The following is a 27,899-nucleotide window of genomic DNA, read 5'->3' on the forward strand; positions in this document are numbered from 1 at the left end:
TATATCACAAATCACTTTATTGTACAGTGCATATTACTTCATAATTGCAAATATCACTTATTTGTTATCCAGAACCTATTTTTCTCTAGTTGTTTATAAAATAAAGCAATAGTTTAACTATTTTCAGAGATACTTTGGGCTCTTCTTTTGTCTAGGACTAAAAGGATATTGGAAAACAATAAGGAAAAGATCCTAGGGAAATAAAAACTTATATTCCAGATACGTGAATGGCTTCCATTGCACTGATAAGCTGTTAGCCTAAAAACAAAAAAGCAGGCTCTCTACAGGATATAAATGAGATATATTTATAAGAGGTCCTATGAGAGAAGTCTCCTGTTTGAAGAAACAGAATTTCACTCCACACTAGGCATATTCAGAATTTGTTGAAGTATTTGTGCACATAACACATCTGTTGATGGCTCTGCTTGAAAGATGGTGGTGAATGGAAAGGTAAGGAGAGCTAAAGTAGGATAGTGAAAACACAAAATGCAAAGAAAGGTTGGTTACCACCATCAAAAAATTTGAGCATTATGTATCTGAATAAGCAATCAAAATAACCCTGAATCCGTGATACTGCTTTTTAAAAGATCTTTTCAACAACTTTTTATTTAGAAAATTTTTTAACCAGAGAAAAGTTGCAAGATTAGTACAATGAATACACATATATCTTTCACCTAGGTTCATCAATTGTTAACATTCTGCCACATTTTTCTCTCTCTCGTGTTTTTGTGTGTGCGTGTGTATGCGTGTGTGTAAAATCTCTTTCTCCATACATACACACACATATATGTATATTTTTTGGTAACCATTTGAGAGGTTTTTTTCCCCTGAACCGTTGAGAATTATTTGCAGACATCATGACACTTCACCTCTTAATACTTCAGCATATCTCTTCTGAGAACAAGAACATTCTCCTGCATAATCACAATATAATTATCACATTCAGGAAATTTAACATTGGCATGCTAGTGCCATCTAGTATACAGTTGTATTCCAGTGTCTCCAATTGTCCCACTAATGTCCTTTGTAGCTGTTGCATTTTCGTTTTGTTTTTGATTCAGGATCAGTTTAGGATCAAGCATTCCATGTAGTTGTCATGTCTCCTTTAATCAGAACCTCAACTTCTGTTAGACTTTTATGACACTGACATTTTTGAAGAGCACAGGCCAACTGTTTTTCAGAACGTCCCTCAACTCGGAGTTGATTTTTTTTTCCAGCGTTTAAAGTGTTAAACACTTTTGGCCGAAAAATGACATAAGCGATATGATAGCCTTCTCGGGATATTATATTAGGGGACACATGATGGCAGTTTGTCCCATTATTAGTGATGTTAAATTTGATCATGTGATTAAGATGGTGTTCACAAGATTTCTCCATTGTAAAAGACCTTTTCCCCTTTTTAATTAATAAGAAATTTGTGGGTGATACTTTGAGACTTGTGTTAATATCTTGTTCTGCAATAAGCTTTCACCCATTGGTTTTAGCATCCATTGAAGATTCTTGCTTAAATCAATTATTATTCTGATGGTTGCAATATAAAGTTTTACTACTTTAAAACCAAGTCAATACGTGATATAGCAGCAGATAAATGAGTCATTGCTGTATATATTAGAAGATATTTCATATGCTAGTGTAAATTCTGTAAGTTGTACTGAAACGAATGTCTCTCTTTAAACTAACCCTAAGAGTATTGCTGCATCTTCTGCAGTTTGATATATCTCTCATTTTCAATACGCTTTTATGAGTATTTTCTACTTAATTACAGGAGATTCCAATGTAAAAAATATTAACTACACAAATAGTATTACGCAAGTTAAAAAGATTGAGGAGGGGGAAATCAATCATTTATTCTTCCAATAAATATTATTGAAAATCTACTATGTATCAAGATTCTTGGAATTTACTAGTGAACAAAAGACACCATGTGCCTTGCCTCCATAAAGAAGAAAAATAAATGATGTCCATTTAACTCAAAATTTTAAAGTCTTGGTGGGTCACACATTGTAGTCCTTGAGTGGTTAAGCAATCTTCTCTGTTTTATAGGCTATCTGTCATACACAGGGCATGAAGTACTTCACAAAGAGAATTATTTTAAACTGAAGAGAAAGGGAAGATTTTTAAGGCTCGCTTTAAAAAGATAAAATGACTCATTGGCTCAGAGGGAGGAAGTGGGTTGCATTCAAATGAAACAGTACAAGTTAAAGAGCAATGTTCTTTCTTCAGGTGTGGGGAGGGAACATTGAAGAGGCCAACTGTCGAGCTAGAGTTAGAAGGCAAAGGAAATCAGTGGAAATTAGGTCAGATGGGCGTTCTTTTTCTTATATTTCTAGAAAGTTTAAAAAAGAGTAAAACCATTTGGAATTGACTCCAATAAGACAAGGAAAGGAGAAATAGAGAGGTGACAGAAAGGAAATAATTGAAGGAATTGGGGGGGGGGCAGGTTTATAATGAAGTGAGCTAAGTAAAGAGCCAGAGAAGGTAACAAGGGCTAGTATTTTTGCTGGGTGAATCTGCTTTGAAGTATCATCTCCTCCATCTAGCCAAGTTGTAAGGAAACTAGTTTCACTATAATTAGTATATTCTAAAGTATATTAAATTATAACAATACAAATTAAATGCATGTATTCATATAAAGCACATAAATTGCCACATCTAAATGGAAAAAAACCAGGACAGTTTTAAACTAAAGGATTTCAAATGCTGTTAGAAAACCTCCCATAAAGAAAATATCTTTGCTTCTCAGTGTTGAGGAACTCCAAGCTGCAGCTCGCCTGGGGCCTGTCAGAGAAGTATCACTATAATTGGTATGAGTCCCCAAGTACACTGACAATAATTGAGGTTTATATCCCATGCATTATACTTGATGGCACATCGTATTAAAAAGGAACAAAATTATAGAGGCGAGGAGCTGCCGTATGACACAGCAGAGCAGTAGCTCCTAGATAAGGCTTACAGATACAGCTTTTAGAATTAGAGTGATCCAGTTGACGGAGGCCTGGAGATAAAAAGTCAAAGTATCAGCCTGTAAAGCTCCACACCAGGGCAAATAATAAGATGAGCAACAAATAAGACCATGATGCTGCCACCTACTTCATTTGTGTATTTGTTTTGCTAAAACAAAAAGTCATCGTAGAACATTTGCCGTCTTGTAAATGTACAGTCAGTTTATTCTCTAAGGATGTCACCTACTGATTCAACATCATTAGCATAAATTAAGAGGCAATATGGTTAGAGAAAAAACGTTAAACCAAGGTCTCTAGCATGATGACCTTGTGCAAATCATTTAAACTATTTGAACTTCATTTTCCTCCCCCTCAAAATTAAGAGAACTTATTTTTATTGATTGCTTACCATGTGCCAGGTGCTTTCATGCATCATCTTATGCAATTCTCATGTCACCCCAGCATAACTCAGCCTCCTTGGGCCTCCCTGTCCTTTCTATGAAGCCAATCTCAGTATGTTGCTACATCCCCTCCCACCAAAAAACCCCCAGAATTCCATCTTCAAATTTTTGAATAAAGTGTAGGTTTTTCTGCATATTTTGGAAGGAAACAGGAGGGAGGGATTACTAAATAAAACTTCTTAAACATACCCCTTTTTTAAGCCATCTCTTCTCTTTCTCCAACGTTCTTCTCTTTTGGCAGTACTCTTCTCTATCTTCCCCTAATCTCAAAGCATTCTCCTTATTCTTGCGCATGTTCACTCAGCCTTTCTCTCCTCAATGGACCCCTTCTCAAAAATTCCCTCTGTAAGCTTACCCCTTAGCAAGTCAAAAGTACCAAGAATGCCAGTTGTCCCACAAGGTTACACTTGCCCAGGCCCCTCAAGGTCCCCGCTCCAACCAGTATTTGAGGTAGATACTATTAATATTCCTAATTTGTAAAGGAAGAAACAGAGGCTCAGAGGACTTAGTACTTGCTCCTTCACACAATTAAAAAACAGAAGCCCAGATTTGAACCCAGGTATCTTTGACTTCAAAGTTGATGCTCTTTTAGCCTCCCTGTGCTACCCTCCCCATCCCACTCCCAGAAAAATATCACCTGCCCTCCCATCACCATAATCCTATACTTCATGACCCTAGCACCTAATTTGAAGTTTGGAGGTCAGGCTGTTCTGGGTCTTACCCTCAACAATATAATATGCTGTATCCTGTTCAACAAGACGGGGATTAAGGAAACAATCTTTCCTAGCCCCTCTTTATTCCTAATATCCACCCCCATCTCTTCCTCCTTCTCATCGTACTCCCCCATCCCGAGGAAAGGAGGAAAGAAGAGGAGAAGAAAATATAAAAGAAGGAGAAATAAGAGACTAGGCTAAAGGAAGGGTGTGGGCGGTTTTCTGAAGCTGTTTTACTTGGTCAGAAATAGAAGTAAATTAAAGCCCGCTAAAAGAATGTGGAATGCTATTACACCTTCTTGTACTTTACTCAAGACTTGGTTATAACTGCTAGAATACTCAGGAAGTTCAAAGGAAATTTAAGAAGAGTTTCTTGGTCTATATGTCACTGAAAGAGTGGTTGTTTTAACTGAATCATTTAGTTAAATAATATTAGTTACCATTTTTTGAGTATTTCTTGTGTGCCAAGATTACTCTAAGGGTAGAGCTAATGTATATAAACAACCTGGCATAGTTCCTGGCATGTAGTAGACTCCCAACAAGTTATATTAAATATATCTTGAATCCTCACAACAGCCCTAAGACGTTCGGTCTTTTTGTTCCCATTTCACAGTTAAAGAAACTGAAATTCATAAAGGTAAGTACTATCCCAAGGTGACATAGATTGTAAGTGTTTGAGTCAGAATTAGGAAAGCAGATAATAATAAAGTCACTAGGCTAATGCCTTACCTAAATTATTTCATTTTATTCTCACAACTATCCTACCAGTTAGGCACAGTTATTATCCCCATTTAAAACAAAGAAACAGACACTTGGAATGGTTAAACAATTTTCCTGAGGTCACATGGCTGGCTGATAAGTCAAAATTTGAACCCAGGTCTAACTCCAAAGCTCATACACCACGCAGTACATCAGGGCTGTATATGCCTGGGGAAATGTTGGCATGCTGTCATTTGAGAGGCTTTGCAAGGACATATCCATTACCCTGGTGAATTGACCAGAGCTCATGCCCTTCAGCCTTATAGGCGGAGATTTGATTTGGTCAGCCTACTGAGAACCAATCCTTCTCTTGGGGGCAGACTCACATTAATCAAGCTCGTGAGACTCAACGAAAGATCAGAGGGCCAGTTTACTGATAATGAAAAATGTAACTACATTTGAGGTTCCTTGACCAGTGCATTCTCTCCCTGTAGGCAGACCTCTATAGGAATCCAAATTTTAATCCAAAGTTATTTACTAAATATGGAATCTAAGCAAAGGGAAATAATTAGATGAGTTATAAGAGTGTTTGCAACATAGTAAGGATGCAATAAATCTTGGTGGTTGTTATTATTATGAATACTCATCACACCAGAGAGGGTAAAAATCATGAATCTCCTAAACTTACATGAAAATTTTTGTATGTGTACATATGTGCATTTTTCTGGGGGAGAGTCTATATCTTTTATTAAATTATCAAAGTGATAGTGACCTATAAGAAAGGTTAAGAGCCACAAATTCTACACAAAATTCTACACAGAATCCTGAATACCTTGATGAAGCAAGTAAAATTTGAATTGGTTTGATATTCTCCCAGAGCTAAGGTTGTTTTGCTATGTTGCAATCTATTTTGATTAAGTATAACTCTTAGTTTATTAGTCATTTTTGAGGACTTTTTTTCTCCCCATAATATCTTCCCTATATGTTTTCTTGGCACTTTTACAAATCTTATAATTTATTTCCCAATTTAGTTCTTTTAAAATCATCTCCTTTTGGAGATGACATTCTAAACATCGAGGCTCTTCACCTAGAGTAATCAGTGACAAGCAGTAGTACCTACTCACTTTTGTGCATAAGGTACCACATTAGTAACAGCAAACAATAGTTTGTTAAGAAAAAAACATGGGTATGTATCTAGAAGCTCCAGCTTCCTACTCTTTTTTTTTTTTCAATTATTTTATTGAGGTCACAATGCTTTATAACATTGTGTAATTTCCAGGTGTACATTATTATTTTTCAGTTTCTGTATAGACTGCATCGTGCTCACCACCAATAGTCTAATTTTGATCTGTCACCATATATATGTGCCCCTTTACCCCTTTCACTCTCCCCCCAACCCCCTACCCCTCTGGTAACCACTAATCTATTCTCTTTATCCATGCGTTTGTTAATCTTCCACATATGAGTGAAATCATGCAGTGTTTGTCTTTCTCTGTCTGGCTTATTTCACTTAACATGATACCCTCAAAGTCCATCCATGTTGTTGCAAATGGGATGATTTTGTCTTTTTTTACAGCTGAGTAGTGTTCCATTGTATATATATATACCACATCTTCTTTATCCATTCATTAGTTGATGGGCACTTGGGTTGCTTCCACGTCTTGGCTATTGTGAATAATGCTGCAATGAACACAGGGGTGCATAAGTCTCTTTGTATTGTTGATTTCAAGTTCTTTGGATAAATACCCAGTAGTGGGATAGCTGGAACGTATGGTATTTCTATTTTTAATTTTTTGAGAAATCTCCATACTGTTTTCTGTAGTGGCTGCACCAGTTTGCATTCCCACCAGCAGCGTATGAGGGTTCCCTTTTCTCCATATCCTCTCCAACATTTGTTATTTTTTTGTTTTGGTAATTATAGCCATTCTAACAGGTGTAAGGTGATATCTCATTGTAGTTTTTATTTGCATTTCCCTACTAATTAGTGATGTTGAACATATTTTCATGTGCCTGTTGGCCATCTGTATATCTTCTTTGGAAAAATGTCTGTTCATATCCTCTGCCCATTTTTTGATCAGGTTGTTTGTTGTTGAGTTGTATGAGTTCTTTATATATTTTGGAAGTTAACCCCTTGTCTGGTATATGATTTGCAAATATTTTCTCCCAGCTGGTGGCTTGTCTTTTTGTTTTGTTCATGGTTTCCTTTGCCTTGCAGAAGCTCTTTAGTCTGATATAATCCCATTTGTTTATTTTTTCTTATTTCCCATGCCTGAGTAGATGTGGTATTAAAAAGATGCTGCGAAGACTGATGTCAAAGAGTGTACTGCCTCTATTTTCTTCTAGGAGTTTTATGCTTTCAGGTCTTACAGTCAAGTCTTTAATCCATTTTGAGTTAATTTTTGTGTATGGCATAAGATAATGGTCTACTTTCATTCTTTCACATGCGTCTGTCCAAATTTCCCAATCCCATTTATTGAAGAGACTTTCCTTTCTTCATTATGTGTTTTTGGCTCCTTTGTCAAAGATTAGCTGTCCGTAGATGTGTGGTTTTATTTCTGGGCTCGCAATTCTGTCCCATTGATCTGTGTGTCTGTTTTTGTGCCAGTACCATGCTGTTTTGATTACTATAGCTTTGTAGTATATTTTGAAGTCAGGGATTGTGATGCCTCCAGTTTTGTTCTTTTTTTCTCAGGATTTCCTGAGCTATTCAGGGTCTTTTGTTGTTCCATATAAATTTTAGGATTCTTTGTTCTATTTCTGTGAAGAATGTCATTGGGATTCTGATTGGGATTGCATTGAATCTGTAGATTGCTTTAGGTAATATGGACATTTCAACTATGTTTATTCTTCCAATCCATGTGCATGGAATAACTTTCCATTTCTTTATGTCATCTTCAATTTCTTTCAATAATGTCTTATAGTTTTCAGTGTATAGGTCTTTCACCTCCTTGGTTAAATTTCTTCCTAGGTATTTTATTCTTTTTGTTGCGATTGTAAATGAGATTGTATTCTTGAGTTCTCTTTCTGCTAGTTCATTATTGGTGTATAGAAATGCAACTGATTTTTGTAAGTTGATTTTGTACCCTGCAACTTTGCTGTAGTTGTTGATTATTTCTAATAGTTTACTGGTGGATTCTTTAGGGTTTTACATATACTGGATCATGTCGTCCGCAAACAGTGAGAGTTTCACTTCTTCCTTTCCAATTTGGGTACATTTTATTTCTTTTTCTTGCCTAATTTCTCTGGCCAAAATCTCCAGTACTATGTTGAATAGGAGTGGTGAGAGTGGGCACCTTTGTCTTGTTCCTGTGCTCAGAGGGATGGCTTTCAGTTTTTCACTGTTGAGTATGATGTTGGCTGTGGGTTTGTCATATATGGCCTTTATTATGTTGAGGTACTTTCCCTCTATACCCATTTTATTGACAGTTTTTATCATAAATCGATGTTAGATCTTGTCAAATGCTTTCTCTGCATCTATTGAGATGATCATGTGGTTTTTATTCCTCATTTTGTTAATGTGGTGTATCACATTCATTGATTTGCAGATGTTGAACCATCCCTGCATCCCTAGTATAAATCCCACTTGGTCATGGTGTATGATCCTTTTAATGTATTGCTGTATTTGTGTTCCCAATATTTGTTGAGGATTTTTGCATCTATGTTCATCAGTGATATTGGCCTGTAGTTTTCCTTCTTTGTGTTGTCCTTGTCCGGTTTTGGTATCAGGGTAATGTTGGCCTCATACAAGGAGTTAGGAAGTGTTCCATCTTCTTCAATTTTTTGGAATAGTTTGAGAAGGATTGACATTAAGTCTTCTTTGAATGTTTGGTAGAATTCTCCAGAGAAGCCATCTGGTCCTGGACTTTTGTTTTCTGGGAGGTTTTTGATTACTGTTTCAATTTCTTTACTTGTGATTTGTCTATTCAGATTCTCTATTTCTTCTTGATTCAGTTTTGGGAGGTTGTATGAGTCTAAGAATTTATCCATTTCTACTAGGTTATCCAACTTGTTGGCATATAGTTTTCATAGTATTCTCTTATAATCCTTTGTATTTCTGTGGTATCCATTGTAACTTCTCCTCTTTCATTTTTAATTTTATTTGAGCCTTCTCTCTTTTTTTCTTAGTGAGTCTGGCTAAGGGTTTGTCAATTTTGTTTATCTTCTCAAAGAACCAGCTCTTAATTTCATTGATCCTTTCTACTGTTTTTTCTTTGGTCTCTATTTCATTTATTTCTGCTCTAATTTTTATTATTTCCCTCATTCTGCTGACTTTTGGCTTTGTTTGTTCTTCTTTTTCTAGTTCTGTTAGGTATAGTTTAAGATTACTTATTAGAGATTTCTCTTGTTTGTTGAGGTGGGCCTGTATTGCTATAAATTTCACTCTTAGAACTGCTTTTGCTGCATCCCATAAGAGTTGGTATGATGTATTTTCATTTTCATTTGTCTCCAGGTATTTTTTAATTTCTCCTTTGATTTCTTCATTGATCCAGTGGTTGTTCAGTAGCATGTTGTTTAGTCTCCACATATTTGTGACTTTCCCAGCTTTTTTCTTGTAGTTGATTTCTAGTTTCATAGCATTGTGGTCAGAAAAGATGCTTGATATGATTTCAACCTTCTTAAATTTATTGAGGCTTGCCTTGTTTCCCAACATATGGTCGATCTTTGAGAATGTTCCATGTGCACTTGAGAAGAATGTGTATTCTTCTGTTTGGGGATGGAATGGTCTATATATATCTATTAAATCCATGTGGTCTAGTGTTTCATTTAAGTCCGCTATTTCCTTGTTGACTTTCTGTCTGGATGATCTGTCTATTGATGTAAGTGGGCGTGGAGGTCCCCTACTATTATTGTCTTGCTGTTAATTTCTCCCTTTAGATCTGTTAATAGTTGCTTTATGTACTTTGGTTCTCCTGTGATAGGTGCATATATATTCATAAGTGTTCTGTCCTCTTGGTGGAATGTCCCTTTTATCATTATATTCTGCCCCTCTTCGTCTCTCATTGCCTTTTTTATCTTGAAGTCTGCTTTGTCTGATATAAGTATGGCAAGACCTGCTTTCTTTTGCTTGCCATTTGCTTGGAGTATCAACTTCCATCCCTTCACTCTGAGCCTGTGTTTGTCTTTAGAGCTGAGATGTGTTGCCTGGAGGCAGCATATTGTTAGGTCTTGTTTTTTAATCCATCCAGCAACTCTGTGTCTTTTGATTGGAGAATTCAGTCCATTTACATTTTGAGTGGTTATCGATATATGAGGGCTTAATACTGCCATTTTATCTCTTGTTTTCCAGTTGTTCTATATTTCCCTTGTTTCTCTTCCCTTGTATTTCTGACTGCCATTTCAGTTTGGTGGTTTTCTGTGATGGTTTTCTCAGTTTTCTCTTTATTTATGATTTGTATCTCTGCTCTGGTTTTTTGTTTAGTGGTTACCATGAGGTTTGTATAAAAGATCTCATAGATGAGATAGTCCCTTTTCTGATAGCCTCTTCTCTCCATTAGCCTAAGCAGGGTCCATCCCTTTCCTCTTCCCCTTCTAAGTTATTGTTGTCACAAATTATTCTGTTTTGGGTTGTGAGTCTGTGATTAAAATGAAGTGTTTATAGTTATTTTTGATACTTTCTTTCCCTTTATGTTTTATGTCATAATTCTTTGCTAACTTGTTCTGATAGAGAGCTGCAATTTTCTGATTTTGTCTGTCTGTCTATCTCCTTGCTCAAGGCTTTGTAAACCTTTGCCTTTTTGTTTCAGGTATGAGGGCATCCTTGATCATTTCTTGTAAGGGAGGTCTAGTGACAATGAACTCCCTCAGCTTTTGTTTATCTGGGAAAGTTTTTATTTCTCCATCATATCTGAAGGAGAGTTTCGCTGGATAGAGTATTATTGGCTGAAAGTTTTTGTCTTTCAGTATTTTGAATATATCATTCCAATCTCTCCTAGCCTGGAAGGTTTCTGCTGAGAAATCCACTGAAACTCTGATAGGGGTTCCTTTGGAGATTCTTCTCTTCTGCCTTGCTGCCCTTAATATTTTTTCTTCGTCATTGACTTTTGCCAGTTTTACTATTATATGCCTTGGAGAAGTTCTTTTTGCATTGATGTAATTAGGAGTTCTCTTGGCTTCATGTATTTGTAAGTCCAGTTTCTTCCCCAGGTTTGGAAAATTCTCAGCTATTATTTCTTTGAACAAGCTCTCTGCTCCTTTCTCCCTCACATCTCCTTCTGGAATACCTATAATCCTTATGTTGCATTTCCTAATTGAGTTGGATATTTCTCAAAGAAGTTCTTCATTTTTTTTAAGTCTTAGTTCTCTCTCCTCCTCCACCTAAAGCATTTGTGTATTTCTGTCCTCTAACTTACTAATTCTGTCCTCTATAACGTCAGCTCTGTTTTTTAAGGTTTCTAGATTGTTTTTTTATCTCCTTCATTTTGTTCTTCATCTCCAGAATTTGTTTTTTTTTTTTTTTAGAGTTTCAATGTCTTTTGTGAAAAATTCCTTCTGCTCATTAATTTTATTCCTGAGTTCACTGAACTGTCTCTCTGAGTTTTCTTGTAACTTGTTGAGTTTCTTTATGACAACTATTTTGAATTCTCTGTCATTTAGATTTTAAATTTCTGTGACTTCAGGGTTGGTTTTTGGAGATTTGTCATTTTCCTTCTGCTCTGGAGTGTTAGTGTAGTTCTTCAGGGTGTTTGATGAAGTGATCCTTTGCTGGTGCATAGTGGTAGTATCAGATTGCAGATTCTACCTGCCACCACTGTGGGGACGGGCAGGAGCTCTGTTTTCTGAACCCACCATGTCTTTTGGAAGTTGTGACAATAGGGCTCATCTGTGTTTGCCCACTGGCTTCAGCCATTTGGCAGGTCACACACACACACACAGGCACTGTGGTGCGGATCCACTGCCTTGGCCAGGGACCAGTAGAGCTGGGGTGCTAGGTGAGAGGGGAGGGACGCTTTCTTTCGTGTGTGTGTGGGCCTGCTTTGTGCTCACAGGCGTTCACCTGGGCTGCTGTGCTTGGTGGGGTCTCCCACACGGTGGCTGAGCCATGCCACTTGGTGTGGAGTGTTCCTGCAGGTCGGGCTGCAACTCCAAAAGCAAAAGCGTTGGTGCACAGGCCTGCCTGCTCCCCTGCATCCTCTTACAGTTGCCACTGGCTGCTGTGTGAGGACCTGTGACCTAGATTGCTGCCGTGGGGGAGGGGGAGGGGATCTACTCATCTTCTTCCACTGCTTCCTGGGGATCCAGTACCCCTACCTTCAGATATATGGCTGTGTGGATCTCTCAGATGTCCTGTTGTGCTTTGTAGGATATCCTCTGTTGGTTAATGAATGTCCGTTTGGTTGTAACTTAGAGGGGAGAGACTAAGGGAACTGCTTACTCTGCCATGATGCTGATGTCACTCTTCCTACTCTTCTTTAGATTATCTGTAGGGGGGGATTACTTCATTAGGGGGAAATCCTATTTCCTTTTGTTTGCTTTTATGTCACAACCCCCTTTAAAATTTCATTTAATTACAGCTTCTTTGAAAACATGTCATAAATCTGTGTCCAAAAGGATCTAGACCAGGGAGACCCAAATTGTCTTCTCCTCTATATTCATTCAACAATAATTTTGGAGTATATTCTATATTATAGGCACTTTTCTAGGCACTGGAGTTACAAAGAAAAACAAGGATTTAGAGTGTAGTGGAGAATTGAGACCCATGAATTTAAATTACCATGTAGCGTACTTTAATATAGGAACATACACAGTGGTATGAGAGCATAGAGGAGACAGACTCTACTCTGTGTCAGGGGATCAGGCAAGGTTTCCAAGAAGGGATGAGGCTTGATGAGTGAATAGGAGCTAAATGAACAAAGAGTGGGAAAGGGGCTTTCGTTTCAGAGGGAATCATGTGTGCAAAGCCATCGAGGTATAAGAGGACTTGCTGAAATAAGAAAAAAGAAAAGAAGTTTGAGAAGGAAGGAGGAAGAATGAGTACAACTGTAGATAAGTATGTAGGTAGCCAATAGAAAGAAGGGGAAGTTGAGGGAGCTTCTTCATGAGAGCACTCATTTTCTTTGTGAAGAAGCAAGCAATGTCATCCGAGGTGAGGGAACAAGAATGGAAAAAGGAGATCAAGGAGATTATTGAAGGTTTGGAAAAGGGGAGGTGAAGCTAACCATGCTCATATAGGAGAATTACTAAGCAGTATTGAGAGGCCATGTGTGAGAAGCAGTAACAAAGCTGTTAAAACTTCTCTCTGCTCATATAGCTAACCCTGACTATCCTTTCTTGTCTCCTCCTGATAGAAATTTCTAACTGGTCCACCCTCTGTGAAAGCACCAATATTTCTGCAGTCCAATATTCTCCTTGGTATTTTTGTAACTTCCATATCTTAAGTTCAAAAAATATTTTGAGTACTCACTGTAGCTGATAAGCTAAATACCATGTCGTCTGCCCTTAAGGAGCTTACTGACAGGTAATAGGAGAGGGATTGAGGGGAAATATATGTGAATGATAACAGCACTAAAGGCAGAACATGAAAAGTGCATTAGAGAAGCATAAATATAGTGTTTGGAAGTTCAGAGTTCACACCCCAGTTGAGAATATCATCAGGGCCTCAAGCAGCCCATCTATATAGAATATAGGATTCTTTTAAGACCCTGAAGAGCCACCCATAATGTAGGGTGACTGGAAAGTTTTGAGCCATTCCATTAAAAAGAGTGGCATTGATCTATAAGCATTATAGAGACAATTCACTTCTAGCTATTTCATCCGACTGAGATGGTTTTATTGCTTTACCACCTGTTCAGCTGCCTGAGTAAGCAACCCAGCCTTCCAAATTCTTAATTGCCATCAGTCTCAACTGCCTGGCTGCTAGTTTCTTAAAAGTGGTTTACTCCAAAACTAACTCTCTGTCCTTGTTCCCACCATGGATCTGCTGAATCTTAACCAATCCTATCCAACCTCAGCCAGGGATCTTCTGGTCCTAACCTTTGAGCCATTTAAGCAAGCAGCAGTTCATATTAACAGACTTCTTTACCAGAGAGCTTCTTGTCCCCACCAACCCACAATCTATTTAATCTCACGTCAGTCAGCCACATCCTCACTACACCAAGCCTCATGCTTAGAGTAACCAAAATCCTGAACACCTTCCTGGAGCAAGCAGAATTTGAATTGACTTGTAACTATATTCTCCCAGAGCTGAGGCTATTATGCTATCTCACAGTTTATTTTGATCAAGTATAACCTGTTTATGTTCAGTTCACTTTATCAGTGATTTCAAAGCCTAGGTTTTCTTCTGAAACAGTTGAGAAGATCATGTGGGTTTTTTCCTTCATTCTATTGATATGGTATAGAACATTGATGATTTTCCCATGTTGAACCACTCTTACATTCCTAGAATAAATCCTACTTGGTCATGGTGTATAATCCCATTTATATGCTGCTGGATTCGGTTTGCTGGTATTTTGTTGAGGATTTTTTGCACCTAGGCTATTTGGAAGTGCTCACTATTAAGGTTACTGAGAACCTTTCACTTCCTGACAAGTGAGTGTTAGTCCCCTAGTGAGTATATCTCTCAAGATGAGTGTCAATAATATTTGTAACTACTTTGTAATCATAATATATTTTTTGAATCTATATGATCAGACATAGTAAGAGCTTATCTTTTCTGTATCCTATTTTAGAAGAATAATCTTGAGGCATCAATGATAAAGACAAAGATATTTTGAAGATTATTCTCACTGTAAATTCATAACCAGTACAACATTGAAGGCTTCCAACATATAGTTAATGAACAAGAAGGAGGTTCTCAACCTGCTCTCATTTATGTCATGGCATCATGAGAGAAGGTTGGGTATTTCTTATTCATTAGACTAGAATAGTGCTTGGCACATAGTAGGCTGTTAATAAATATTTCTGATATGAATGAATGAATAAATAAATAAATTCAATCTTTGTATTTTGTAAAGAAGAAAAATTGCTTAACCCCAAGAGCTATTCTAAGACAGTGAATAATGTTTTATTTGTGTTTTTTCTTTTTAAAAAAATCAAACAAAACATGAACTATTTATCATAAGAATCTCAGAAGCCTGAATGGGATGGCAATGGGGTGTATAGCAGCTCCAAACCCTACTCCACTCTATAGTTTATGAACAAGGCTCTGTTTGTTTAGAACACGCACCTACCCCACCCCCTGCCATCATCCACAGAAAAGTTGCCTTGTAATTGTAGATATTACTGTATATAGCCCCTATGATGAAACCTGAAAAGGTGTTTTATTAATTCAGTTTTCAGGCAGACCCCAAAAAACCCATTGGGGGACACATTCTGGCTCACGCTTCAACAACGAGAATAAGTTTGCGAAAGGGAAGAGGAGAACTGAGAATTGCCAAGATTTATGACAGGTAAATATATTCTTATTCTTAATCAGATTCTTGTGCATATGGTATTAAATTACAGCCTCTCCTGATGCTGTAATTATACTACTGGCAGATACTACATGTTTGAATTTCCTTCTCAAAAATTATTTGATTCATTGGGAAGTCCCTATTATGTACTAGGTTCCAGGGATTCAGGGAGTCTATTGACAAATAGACTTGGTCCCTGACCTTCCAAAACTTACAGTGAAGCTATATAATGAAATAATCGATTCCAATTGAAGTGTGGTAAGTGCAGGGAAAGTACAGAGTATGATAGGAATCTATTCCTCTCCTTTCTTTCTGCCTGTTTTCTTTTCAAGTTCCAGTTTAAACATCGCTTCCTCAGGGAAACTTCCCCTGATCCTTACAGTCTAGGCTGTACCCTATATTACACCTTAAGAATTATAAACAATAAGTTTTTACAGAGAAACCTACTGCATATCAGCAATTCTAGGTTCTGGTGATAGAGCAGTGAACAAAACAACAAGACAAGGCCCTGCCTTCATGGAGCTTACATCCCATTGGTAATAACTTCTATGACATAGGTTATCCCCGCTAGACAGGAAATACCCTGAAGATAGGAACACTATTCTCTTGCTCAGTGCCTGGGACATAATAGATGTGCAATATTTGTGACTGACTGGTTAGCCAACGTGAGCAACAAGGCAAAGATTTATAATAACTCTTTACCCTAGGGAGGGAAAATCAGCCAAAAAGAAATCAGATGAACTCTTAATCTGGTTTTTGCTATGAATCACAGTCCTTATCATATATTGTCATTGAATAAATATTAAATAATCAGTTCCTCCATCCATCTGGTTTTTATTCAGACCGTTTTGCTTTTCATCACCTATGGTTGGTAGAAGACTACAATATACAAATGCTGTGTTTTATGGAGCTTCAGCAATCTCTAAAAATTTGCTACAAATGTTCTTTGTTGAATTAAATAGATAGTGGGCCGGCCCCATGGCTTAGCGGTTAAGTGCACACGCTCTGCTGCTGGCGGCCCGGGTTCGGATCCCGGGCGCGCACCAAGGCACCGTTTCTCCGGCCATGCTGAGGCCACATCCCACATACAGCAACTAGAAGGATGTGCAACTATGACATACAACTATCTACTGGGACTTTGGGGGAAACAAATAAATAAATAAATAGATAGTAGGATTGTTCCATCTTTTTACTAAAATTTCTTGGTCTGTATCTTTGACAGATTGCTGTGCTTAAAACTTTCCTAAACATTTTTCACTCTGAATTGTAATCAGCTGCTTACAAGTACATCTGTCTCATAACAGGGACCGAGTCTGGGTTCACTAACATTCCTAGCTCCTAGCATGGTACTTGGCACATAGTAGGAACTCAATAACTATTTGTTGAATTAACAAATAAATGAACTCCATCTACTTGTTCAATCATTTGTATATTTCATCAAGTCCTCCAAATTTTCAGGAACAAACTTGCAGTTCTTACAGTCCTAAGAGAATACTAGGGTTACACAGACTCAGTAAAGGATAATTAAAGTTATCATAGAGGTCAGTTATGTCAAATTTCCATAAGTTTGAATAAAAACAGCAAAACTAGATCAGAGCTTAAAATGTCAAAGTTTAGTTTGCTGTGCAGCATGTACTCCCTTCTTTCTGGTCCCTAAAGATTTCTTACAAAGAATTCACTTTGACTTTAGAGAAAACTTTTTGGTAGAGAAGATGATGATGCTAATAATGACAGCTAACACCTATTGAGTGGCTACTATGTACTAGGCCCTGCCAAGTGCTTTATATATATATTTCATTGTTTACAACAACAACCTTAAGAGATAGAAGTCATTATCCCCATTTTACATGTGAGGAAACCAAGGCCCCAACCAGTTAAGTAACCATTGCCCCTCTACAGTCTTTTTTTTTTTAATTGAGGTAATATTGGTTTATAACATTATATAAACATCAGGTGTACATCATTATATTTCAACTTTTGTATAGACTACATTGTGTTCACCACCAAAAGTCTAGTTGCCATCTGTCACCATACAAATGTGCCCCTTTACCCTTTTCACACTCTGCCCACCTTCCTTCCCCTCTGGTAACCAATCTATTCTCTGTATCTATATGTCTGTTTTGTTTGTTTATCTTCCACATATGAGTTAAGTCATATGGTAATTGTCTTTCTCCATCTGACTTATTTTGCTTAGCACAGTACTCTCAAGGTCCATCCATTTTGTCACAAATTGCAAGATCTCATCTTTTTTTTATGGCTGAGTAGTGTTCCATTTATATATATACCACATCTTCTTTATCCATTCATCCATTGATGGGCTCTTAGGTGGATTATTGAATAATGTTGCAATGAACGTAGGGGTGCATATATCTTTTCAAATTAGTGTTTTTGTGTTCTTTGGATAAATACCCAGAAGTGGAATAGCTGGATCATTTGGTAATTCTATTTTTAATTTTTTGATGAATCTCCATACTGTTTTCCATAGTGGCTGTACCAATTTACATTCCCACCAGCAGCGTACGACGGTTCTCTTTTCTCCACATCCTCTCCAACACTTGTTATTTCCTGTCTTTTTTTTTTTTTTGGTGTGGAAGATTAGCCCTGAGCTAACATCCATTGCCAATCCTCCTCTTTTTGCTGAGGAAGATTGGCCCTGGGCTAACATCCGTGCCTGTCTTCCTCTCTTTTTTATATGTGGGATGCCTGCCACAGCATGGCTTGATAAGCGGTGCATAGGTCCGTGCCCAGGATCCAAACCCGCCAACCCCAGGCTGCTGAAGTGGAGTACATGAACTTAACCACTATGCCACGGGGCTGGCCCCTTGTTATTTCTTGTCTTTTTAATAATAGCCATTCTGACGAGCATGAGGTGATATCTCATTGTGATTTTGATTTGCATTTCCCTAATGATTAGTGATGTTGAACGTCTTTTCATGTACCTGTTGGCCATCTGTTTATCTTCTTTGGAAAAATGGCTGTTCAGATCCTCTGCTAATTTTTTGTGTGTGTGTGTGAGGAAAACTAGCCCTCAGCTAACATCTGTTGCCAATCCTTCTCTTTTTTGCTGAGGAAGATTGGCCCTGGGCTAACATCTGTGCCCATCTTCCTCTACTTTATGTGGGACACCTGCCACAGTGTGGCTTGAGGAGTGGTGCGTCGGTCTGTGCTCAGGATCTGAACTTTCGAACCCCGGGCTGCCAGAAGCAGAGCGTGCCAACTTAACCACTACACCACCAGGCCAGCCCCCTCCTCTGACAATTTTTTAATTGGGTTGTTTGGATTTTGTTGTTGAGTTGTATGAGTTCTTTATATATTTTGGATATTAACCCCTTATCAGATATATGATTTGCAAATATCTTCTCCCAATTGGTAGGTTGCCTTTTCGTTTTGTTGATGGTTTCCTTTGCTGTGCAGAAGTTTTTAGTTTGACGTAATCCCATTTCTTTATTTTTGCTTTTGTTCCCCTTGCTTGAGGAGACATATTCAAAAAGATATTGCTAAGATCGATGTCAAAGAGCGTACTGCCTATGTTTTCTTCTAGGAGTTTTATGGTTTCATGTCTTAGATTCAAGTGTTTAATCCATTTTGAGTTAATTTTTGTGTATGGTGTAAGACAATGGTCTACTTTCATTCTTTTGCATGTGGCTGCCCAGTTTTTCCAACACCATTTATTGAAGAGACTTTTCTTTCTCCTTTGTGTGTTCTTGGCTCATTTGTCAAAAATTAGCTCTCCATAAATGTGTGGGTTTATTTCTGGGCTCTCAATTCTGTTCCATTGATCTGTGTGTCTGTTTTTCTGCCAGTACCTCTACAGTCTATTTTAAACAGAAGCCAGAGTGATCCTTTGTAAAGCTAAGTCAGATCATATCTATCCTCTGCTTAAAACCCTCCAGTGGCTCCCCATCTTAACTCAGAACAAAAGCACAAATCTCTACAGTGGTTCACAGAGCACCACATGAATGGCCCTATTCCTGTTCCTCCTGTTCTCTCCCTTGCTCACAGTGCTTCAACCTCAATGAGCACCTTGATGTTCTATAAACATACCAAGTACACTCCTACCTTAGGGCCTTTGCACTTATTGTTGTCTCTGCCTGGATTAACCTTTCCCCACATAGCCCTCTTTCTGGTTATCTCCCTCACCTTCGTCAAGTCTTTGATCAAATGTTACCTTCTTCACAATGCCTGTCTTGATCTCCCTATTTAACATTGCAACTGGCCTCCTCCCAATTTCCACACTTCCAAGCTCCCTTACCCAGCTCTATTTTTTTCCCCCATAATACTCATCATTTTCTAACATATCACATAATATATTTATTTATTGTCCATTATTTATTGTCTGTCTCTCCCTCCCCACAAATATAAGTTCCACAAGGGCAGGGATCTTTGTCTATTTTTTTCACTTATACATCTCAAGTGCCTACAACAGGCATATAGCAAGTGCTCAAAAAATATTTTCTTAATGAATAAATGAATGGACTTGCCCCAGATCATACAACCAATAAAGGATGGAACCAGGATTAGAATCTATGCTGTCTGAATCTAGGGCCTACACTTTTAATCATTATACCCTTTCTTATTTTATTGAAGATAATATATTTAGGGTAGTCAAGCCCATCTACTATAGCTACTCCCATGGCTTCAACTACTACCTTATACAAATGTAAGAGAAAGACATTTCTTGTTAAAAAAAAACAGAATTTCCCAAGAATTGAGCAGAAAAGATTCTCAGAAAATTTTCCAGGTGAATAGACATGACTACAAAAAGGAACCCAGCCCTTTTCCTTGAAAGTCACTATAGTTACTGCTCCCATAAGTAACTATACCTGGCCCTGAAGTGTACATTTTTCTCTCTTTAAAACTTTTAAGTGAATAAAAACCCCATTTATTTTATTCCACTTAGCATATTTGAGATCAGTGGACATTAAAAACAAAGAACTCTACTGAATTCAAAGGAAAAAAAATTTTAAATAATTATTAAAAAAAGGAAAAGGCATACAAATGGTCAAGTTTCTGCAGTAATTGTTTTTGATTCTGTTTCTATACAAAAAAAAAAAAAAAAAAAACCTGGTCCAACTTTGCAGATACCTTGCTTGGCTTCCCTCTTTCTCAACTCCTTGTCTTCCTGCCATTTGTAAGTGGCCAACTTAATATTTTCCATCAAAGCCAAAAGATTATTTTCTAATTCCACTCAGGCCTTCTTACTCAACTCCACTTTCAGTCTAGCAAGACCTACCTTATCTACAGCCTATTTGCTATCCTCAGGGGAGACCCCTCTATTTCCTAAGGCAAGTAATCTTACCCATAATGTGCTCCAAGTATACTGCCTAATCTCCACCCTCCAAACAAAATAAAAGAACCAGACAAAATTTTTTTTAAAAAAACAACTTTAAGAGGCGGTAGAGCCTAGCAGTTAAGAACATGAGCTTTGCGGTTCTAAGAGGAAAGTTTATAACAAAGCAGGCCTATCTCAACAAACAAGAAAAATCTCAAATAAACAATCTAACAGTGCACCTAAAGGAATTGGAAAAAGAAGAACAAACAAAGCCCAAAATCAGTATAAGGAGGGAAATAATAAAAATCAGAGCAGAAATAAATGAAATAGAGACTAAAAAAACAATAGAAAAAATTAATGAAACCAAGAGCTGGTTCTTGGAAAAGATAAACAAAACTGACAAACCTTTACCTAGACTCACCAAGAAAAAAAGAGAGAAGGCTCAAATAAATAAAATCAGAAATGAAAGAGGAGAAATTACAGTGGATACCACAGAAATACAAAGGATTATAAGAGAATACTATGAAAACTATATGCCAACAAGTTGGATAACCTAGTAGAAATGGATAAATTCTTAGAATCATACAACCTTCCAAAACTGAATGAAGAATAGAGAATTTGAGTAGAGCAATCATCAGTATGGAGATCGAAACTGTAATCAAAAATCTCCCCAAAAATAAAAGTCCAGGAGCAGACAGCTTCCCTGGTGAATTCTACTAAACATTCAAAGAGGAGTTAATACCTATCCTTCTCAAACTCTTCCAAAAAATTGAAGAGGAGGGGAAGCTTCCTAACTCATTCTACAAAGCCAACATTACCCTGATACCAAAACCAGACAAGGACAATACAAAAAAGAAAATTACAGACCAATATCACTGATGAACATCGATGCAAAAATCCTCAACAAAATACTAGCAAATCACATACAACAATACATTAAAAAGATCATATACCATGATCAGGTGGGATTTATTCCAGGGATGCAGGGATGGTTCAACATCCGCAAATCAACCAATGTGATACACCACATTAATAAAATGAAGAATAAAAATCACATGATCATCTCAATAGATGCAGAGAAAGCATTTGACAAGATACAGCATCCATTCATGACAAAAACTCTGAATAAAATGGGTATAGGAGGAAAGTACTTCAACATAATAAAGGCCATATATGACAAACTCACAGCTAATATCATCCTCAATGGTGAAAAACTGAAAGCTATCCCTCTAAGAACAGGAACCAGACAAGGATGCCTACTTTCACCACTCCTATTTAACATAGTATTGGAAATCCTAGCCAGAGCGATCAGTCAAGAAAAAGAAATAAAAGGGATCCAAATTGGAAAGGAAGAAGTAAAACTGTCACTATTTGCAGATGACATGATTTTATATATAGAAAACCATAAAGAATCCACCAAAAAACTTTTAGAAATTATAAATGAATACAGTAAAGTGGCAGGATACAAAATCAACATACAAAAATCAGTTGCGTTTCTATACACTAACAATGATGCAGCAGAAGGAGAACTTAAGAATACAATCCCATTTACAACTACAACAAAAAGAATAAAATACCTAGGAATAAACTTAACCAAAGATCTGTACACTGAAAACTATAAAACATTGTTGAAAGAAATTGAAGAAGACACAAAGAAATGGAAAGATATTACGTGCTCTTGGATTGGAAGAATTAACATAGTTAAGATGTCCATACTTCCTAGAGCAATCTATAGATTCAATGCAATCCCTATCAAAGTTCCAACAACATTTTTCACAGAAATAGAGCAAAGAGTCCTAAAATATACATGGAACAACAAAAGACCCCAAATAGCCAAAGGAATCCTGAGAAAAAAGAACAAAGCTGGAGGTATCACATTCCCTGATTTCAAAATATACGACAAAGCTATAGTAACCAAAACAGCATGGTACTGGCACAAAAACAGACACACAGATCAATGGAATAGAATCAAGAGCCCAGAAATAAACCCACACATCTATGGACAGCTAATTTTCAACAAAGGAGCCAAGAATAGACAATGGAGAAAGGAAAATCTCTTCAACAAACGGTGCTGGGAAAACGGCACAGCCACATGCAAAAAAATGAAAGTAGACCATTATCTTACACCACATACAAAAATTAACTCAAAATGGATTAAAGACTTGAATGTAAGACCTGAAACCATGAAAATTCTAGAAGAAAACATAGGAAGCTCTTCGACATTGGTCTTAGCAACATATTTTCTTTTTTTTTTTTTTAATAATTTTATTTATTTATTTCTTTTTCCCCCAAAGCCCCAGTAGATAGTTGTATGTCATAGCTGCACATCCTTCTAGTTGCTGTATGTGGGACGCGGCCTCAGCATGGCTGGAGAAGCAGTGCGTCAGTGCGTGGCCGGGTTCCGAACCCGGGCCACCAGCAGCGGAGCGCGGGCACTTAACCACTAAGCCACAGGGCCGGCCCCAGCAACATATTTTCTAGTACCATGTCTGACTGGGCAAGAAAAACAATAGAAAAAATAAACAAATGGGACTACATCAAAATAAAAAGCTTCTGCACAACAAAGGAAACCATCAACAAAACAGAAAGACAACCTAACAATTGGGAGAAGATATTTGCAAACAATATATCTGATAAGGGGTTAATCTCCAAAATATATAAAGAACTCATACATCTCAACAACTGGAAAACTAACAACCCAATTAAAAAATGGGCAAAGGACCTGAACAGACATCTCTCCAAAGAAGATATACAGATGGCCAACAGGCACATGAAAGGATGTTCAACATCATTAACTATCAGGGAAATGCAAATCAAAACTGCAATGAGATCTCACCTCACACCCATCAGAATGGCTATAATTAACAAGACTGGAAACAACAAGTGTTGGAGAGGATGTGGAGAGAAGGGAGCTCTTATACACTGCTGGTGGGAGTGCAAACTGGTGCAGCCACTATGAAAAACAGTATGGAGATTCCTCAAAAAATTAAGCATAGAACTACCATACGATCCAGCTATTCCACTGCTGAGTATTTATCCAAAGAACATGAAAACACGCATGGGTAAAGATACATGCACCCCTGTGTTCATTGCAGCGTTATTCACAATAGCCAAGACTTGGAAGCAACCTAAGTGCCCATCAAGGGACAAATGGATAAAGAAGATGTGGTGTATATACACAATGGAATACTACTCAGCCATAAGAAATGATGAAATCCAGCCATTTGGGACAACATGGATGGACATTGAGGGTATTATGCTAAATGAAATAAGTCAGAGGGAGAAGATCAAATCCCGTATGATCTCACTCTTAAGTAGAAGATAAAAACAATAACAAACAAACACATAGAGACAGAGATTGGATTGATGGTTACTGGAGGGGGAGAGAGCAGGGAGGAGGGTGAAGGGGATGATTAGGCACACGTGTGTGGTGATGGATTGTAATTAGTATTTGGGTGGTGAATATGATGTAATCTATGCAGAAATAGAAGTATAATGATGTACACTTGAAATTTATACAATGTTATAAACCAATGTGACCACAATAAAATAAAATTAAAAAAAAAAAAAGAACATGAGCTTTGGAGTCAAATACCTTAGTCTCTAATTCTGGCATCTTCACTTCCCAGCAATGTAAACTTGGTCAAATTACTTCTCTCTGAACCTCAATCTTCTCATCTGTAAAATGTGGTTAATAAGACATACATACCCAATAGGGTTATCATAAAGTTTAAATGAAAAAATATTAAGGGAGCCCAATACATAGTAATTAGTAAATACTTAATAAATGGAAGCTATTATTATTACTATACAGTCACCATAACCTAAATATAATAACAGCACATAGTAGCAGTAGGCTCTTTCTTTCATGGTCAGTGATTTCCAAATTTCTATTTCTAAGCTAATCTTTTACTCGTTTTAGATATTCATTTCCAACTGTTTGCAGAACTCCTCTACATGAATGTCCCAGAGCTACCTCAAACGCAACATAGCTAAACTTAACTTCTTATTCTTATACACAAAACAAGCTTCTCTATTCCCATTTTTTTGTTCATGCTATTACCTCTACCTGAAATACCCTCATTTCTGCCTCAAAGACCTCTTCAGATATTATCTATGAAGCTTTTCCTAATCAACCTAGTTGGCATAATGTCTCCTTTCTTTAGAGTTCTATAACATATATGCTGACTTTATGAAACTTACCTTACTTTGCATATTTGTCATATGGCATAGCTCACCTGGGGGACTTCTTGAGAGTAAGGACTTTGTCTCGTTTTTGTACAATCTATAGGATCTAGTACATGCAAAAGTATGATTTTCAAAAAGTTTAAAAAAATGACTTTCTTGCAAATAAATATAAAATTAATGTGTCAAAGATTTTATTCAACTCCTTAATTAATGAAGAAATCACTGATTCAAAGGCTAATTTGAGGAACAGAGATTTATATAATCAATCAAAGGAATGCTGAAATACATTTACTAATAGATGCAAAACTGGTTAATATCCTACCAGGCAATAAATGGTAACATTTGAAGTTGTCTTTTCTACTGGAGGGAAATCAATTGCTTCTCTACACAATGAAATTCATATCTATTGCTATAGACTGGAATCCTCTGCATTGCCCTCAGACAGGAATCATCTGTATTGCTATCAGTTTTCTACAAATTAACCTCTACTCCTACAGAGTGGTAGAATAAATTAAAAGGTAGAATTTAGAAGAGCATATAATCATGACTCATACAAATATAAAATGTCAAAGATTTTTTTTTATTGAGGTCACATTGGTGTATAACATTATATAAATTTCAGGTATACATCATTATATTTTGACTTCTGTATAAACTGCATGTGTTCACCACCAAAAGTCTAGTTTCCATCTGTCACCATACATATGTGCCCCTTTACCCCTTCCGCCCTCCCCCGACTCCTTCCCCTCTGGTAGCCACCAATCTGGTCTCTGTATCTATGTGTTTGTTTGCTTATCTTCCACATGAGTGAAATAATATGGTAATTGTCTTTCTCCATCTGTAAAATGTCAAAGATTTTATTTAACTCATTAATTAATGCAGGAACCAATAAGATTTTATAACCAGATCAAAGGAAAAGTCAAATTACCACACACACGTAGTCAAATAAGGAATGCTGAAATGAATTATAAATTGATCAAAAATGGGTCAATATCCTTAGGACAATAATCAATTGCATTCCTCTTCACACAATTTACATTTCTATGGACAAGACTAATTTGTATAACTCATAGTTTTCTACAACTTACAGAGTTGTAAAATAGCTCAAAGATGATGAAAGGCACAGAGCCCTCATAGAATTGTAACACCTGGAAGGATGTGCTAGGCAACCTATTTTTCCACTGAAGGTGCTCAGTAATCTTTTAGTTCATTTCAAAGTCTTTCACAGTTTCCCCCTACATTAGTCTGGTCAAGAGAAAGGTGCACACCCCTTTAGAATCAGATAAACCCCTAAAGGTCCTACACAATGCCTGACAGTATACTGAAAGAACACCCAGTTATCCCTTTTGCCTATTTCCAAGTTTGGGGTAATTTTTCTTGACATTCAGAACTTTACATACAGAAATTGTTCAGTTAATGTTTATGAGGGTTGATAATACTTGTCGGTAAATTCTGTATTCCACATTTAGCTGTACCAACTCGGAGATGTCTCTGGAGACTCAGACTGATAGGAGTATGGTGCTTGTGACATGAATATAGTATTTATAGAAATAGAGCTCTTTATAAACTTCTGTTCCTTGTATTCTGTTAGTCCTGAGATGCCTGAAAATGAAGCCACCTTCGCAATCACTGCTGGAGGAATTGGTGATGCCAAGGAGTAGGTGGTGAATTGATGCAAATTGCTTCTTAGTGCTTATTAGGAGCTGAAGAAATGGAAAAGCAGCCTCAAATTTCAGATCTTGAAGTAAGAGTTTGTTTTTTTCACATGTTGTTAAAGGAAAGTCAGCAAAAGAGATTTAAATCTTATATTTATCTTACAAGTCCCTGATTTATAATGACTATACATTGTATGTCAGTTCAGGAATATATATATGTATATGAATGAATAAACCTATTGAAAACTAGTTGGGGAAGAGGTTCTTGATTCCCTCACTTCAGCTTTCCAAAGTGAGCCACTAAACAGATGGAAAATCTAAGAGCTCAGAAATGTCCCATTCTCCTACAATTTCCCCTTAAACACTTACAGAGGTGAATATACTTTCAAAGGAGGGAGATGTTTAAAGGAAGAATGTTTACAGGACACACAAAAAAGCTTTTTGTATTTACAGTGTCAAACTGTACATTCACCTTTATAGCAACAGAAAAGAAACATTAAATTAAGCTAAATTTTAAATCATTTGACTTTTTGACAAGCTGAAATTACTTTTAAAAACTGTATTTCTGATACCTACATATTTTACTGGGAAGATGAAGAAGGTAATTAGGAACTTTACAATTTTAGGTTATAAAGGTAGCATGACTTCTATAGTTTAAGTTTTGGGTAGAGAGTTCAAAATCTTTTTTAAAATATTAAAGTTAACTTAAATGTAAAATTTCCAAATACTAATTTTAGAAATGTGTGAAAGAATATTCTTTTTTCTGATTGTTAAACAAAAATAAAATCTAGTTTTCAAAACGTATGTATGACAAAAATATTTAAAAATTAAAATGCTAATAACGTATACAATGACAATCTTTATAGACTTCAAAAAGATTTAATCTCTTATGTTGTATCAACCTGTATGAAAATTCAAGTATTGAAAGTACCATTGTTGCAAAACGTATTTGATTATCCATTAAGTCATTCACTTACCAATTATATATCAAATGCTAAGTGCTAAAGAATATACAAGGAAAGTATGGTTCCTGCCCTCAAAGAATGTGTACACTAGTTAAGAGAAAAGACTAATATTTATGAAAGAATGAGAGAGCAAATGATTTTATAGTTAATTTGTCAGCAGTGTGGTCTTGGATTGTAAGATTCCAAAAATGGGAAAGGAGCGAGTAAGCTGAGGGACAGCATGTGCAAAGGTATAGAAGCTGAGATTTCAAAACAAAGAGGAGGCCAACCTGACAAGCAGAAATTGTTCAGTGTGTGGGGTACTGGGAAATAACAGGTTTTTTTCCTTTTACTTTTTTTAAACCATAGAATCTGCTTCTCTGAATAAGCAGAGATAAAGTCATCTAGGAGCAGATTTTCTGTATTCTACAAAGTCACTTAAAAGTCTTCTTTATGTATGCAAACATAAATGCATATTTTTGTCTTGAGGAAGGGAAAGTTTTGTTACTTGATAAAAACTGACCAACTCCCAGAGACTCCCTAGTATGCCTAGCCCTGGAGGGGGAATGGACTAATTTGTATAGAAGCCCAGAGCCTTTTAGTAGAGAAGGAAACAAAACTCCCAAGATTTGAAATT

General features: G+C 36.8%; 1 protein-coding gene across 1 annotated transcript in view; it reads left to right on the plus strand.

Moving 5' to 3' along the window:
• DMC1 (DNA meiotic recombinase 1) overlaps positions 1 to 26,549 on the plus strand; it is a 44,795-nt gene extending 18,246 nt beyond the window's left edge. Inside the window, exons 13-14 of the mRNA XM_014793358.2 lie at positions 15,084 to 15,200; positions 26,255 to 26,549. Of these exons, the coding sequence (XP_014648844.1) occupies positions 15,084 to 15,200; positions 26,255 to 26,324 (187 nt within the window). The 3' untranslated portion in view covers positions 26,325 to 26,549. The remainder of the gene's footprint in view (positions 1 to 15,083; positions 15,201 to 26,254) is intronic.
• The last annotated feature ends 1,350 nt before the right edge of the window (positions 26,550 to 27,899 follow it).

The sequence above is a fragment of the Ceratotherium simum genome, chromosome 25, assembly GCF_057802395.1.
Source record: "Ceratotherium simum simum isolate JZ-2026a chromosome 25, ASM5780239v1, whole genome shotgun sequence".
In the NCBI taxonomy this organism is placed as follows: Eukaryota; Metazoa; Chordata; class Mammalia; order Perissodactyla; family Rhinocerotidae; genus Ceratotherium; species Ceratotherium simum.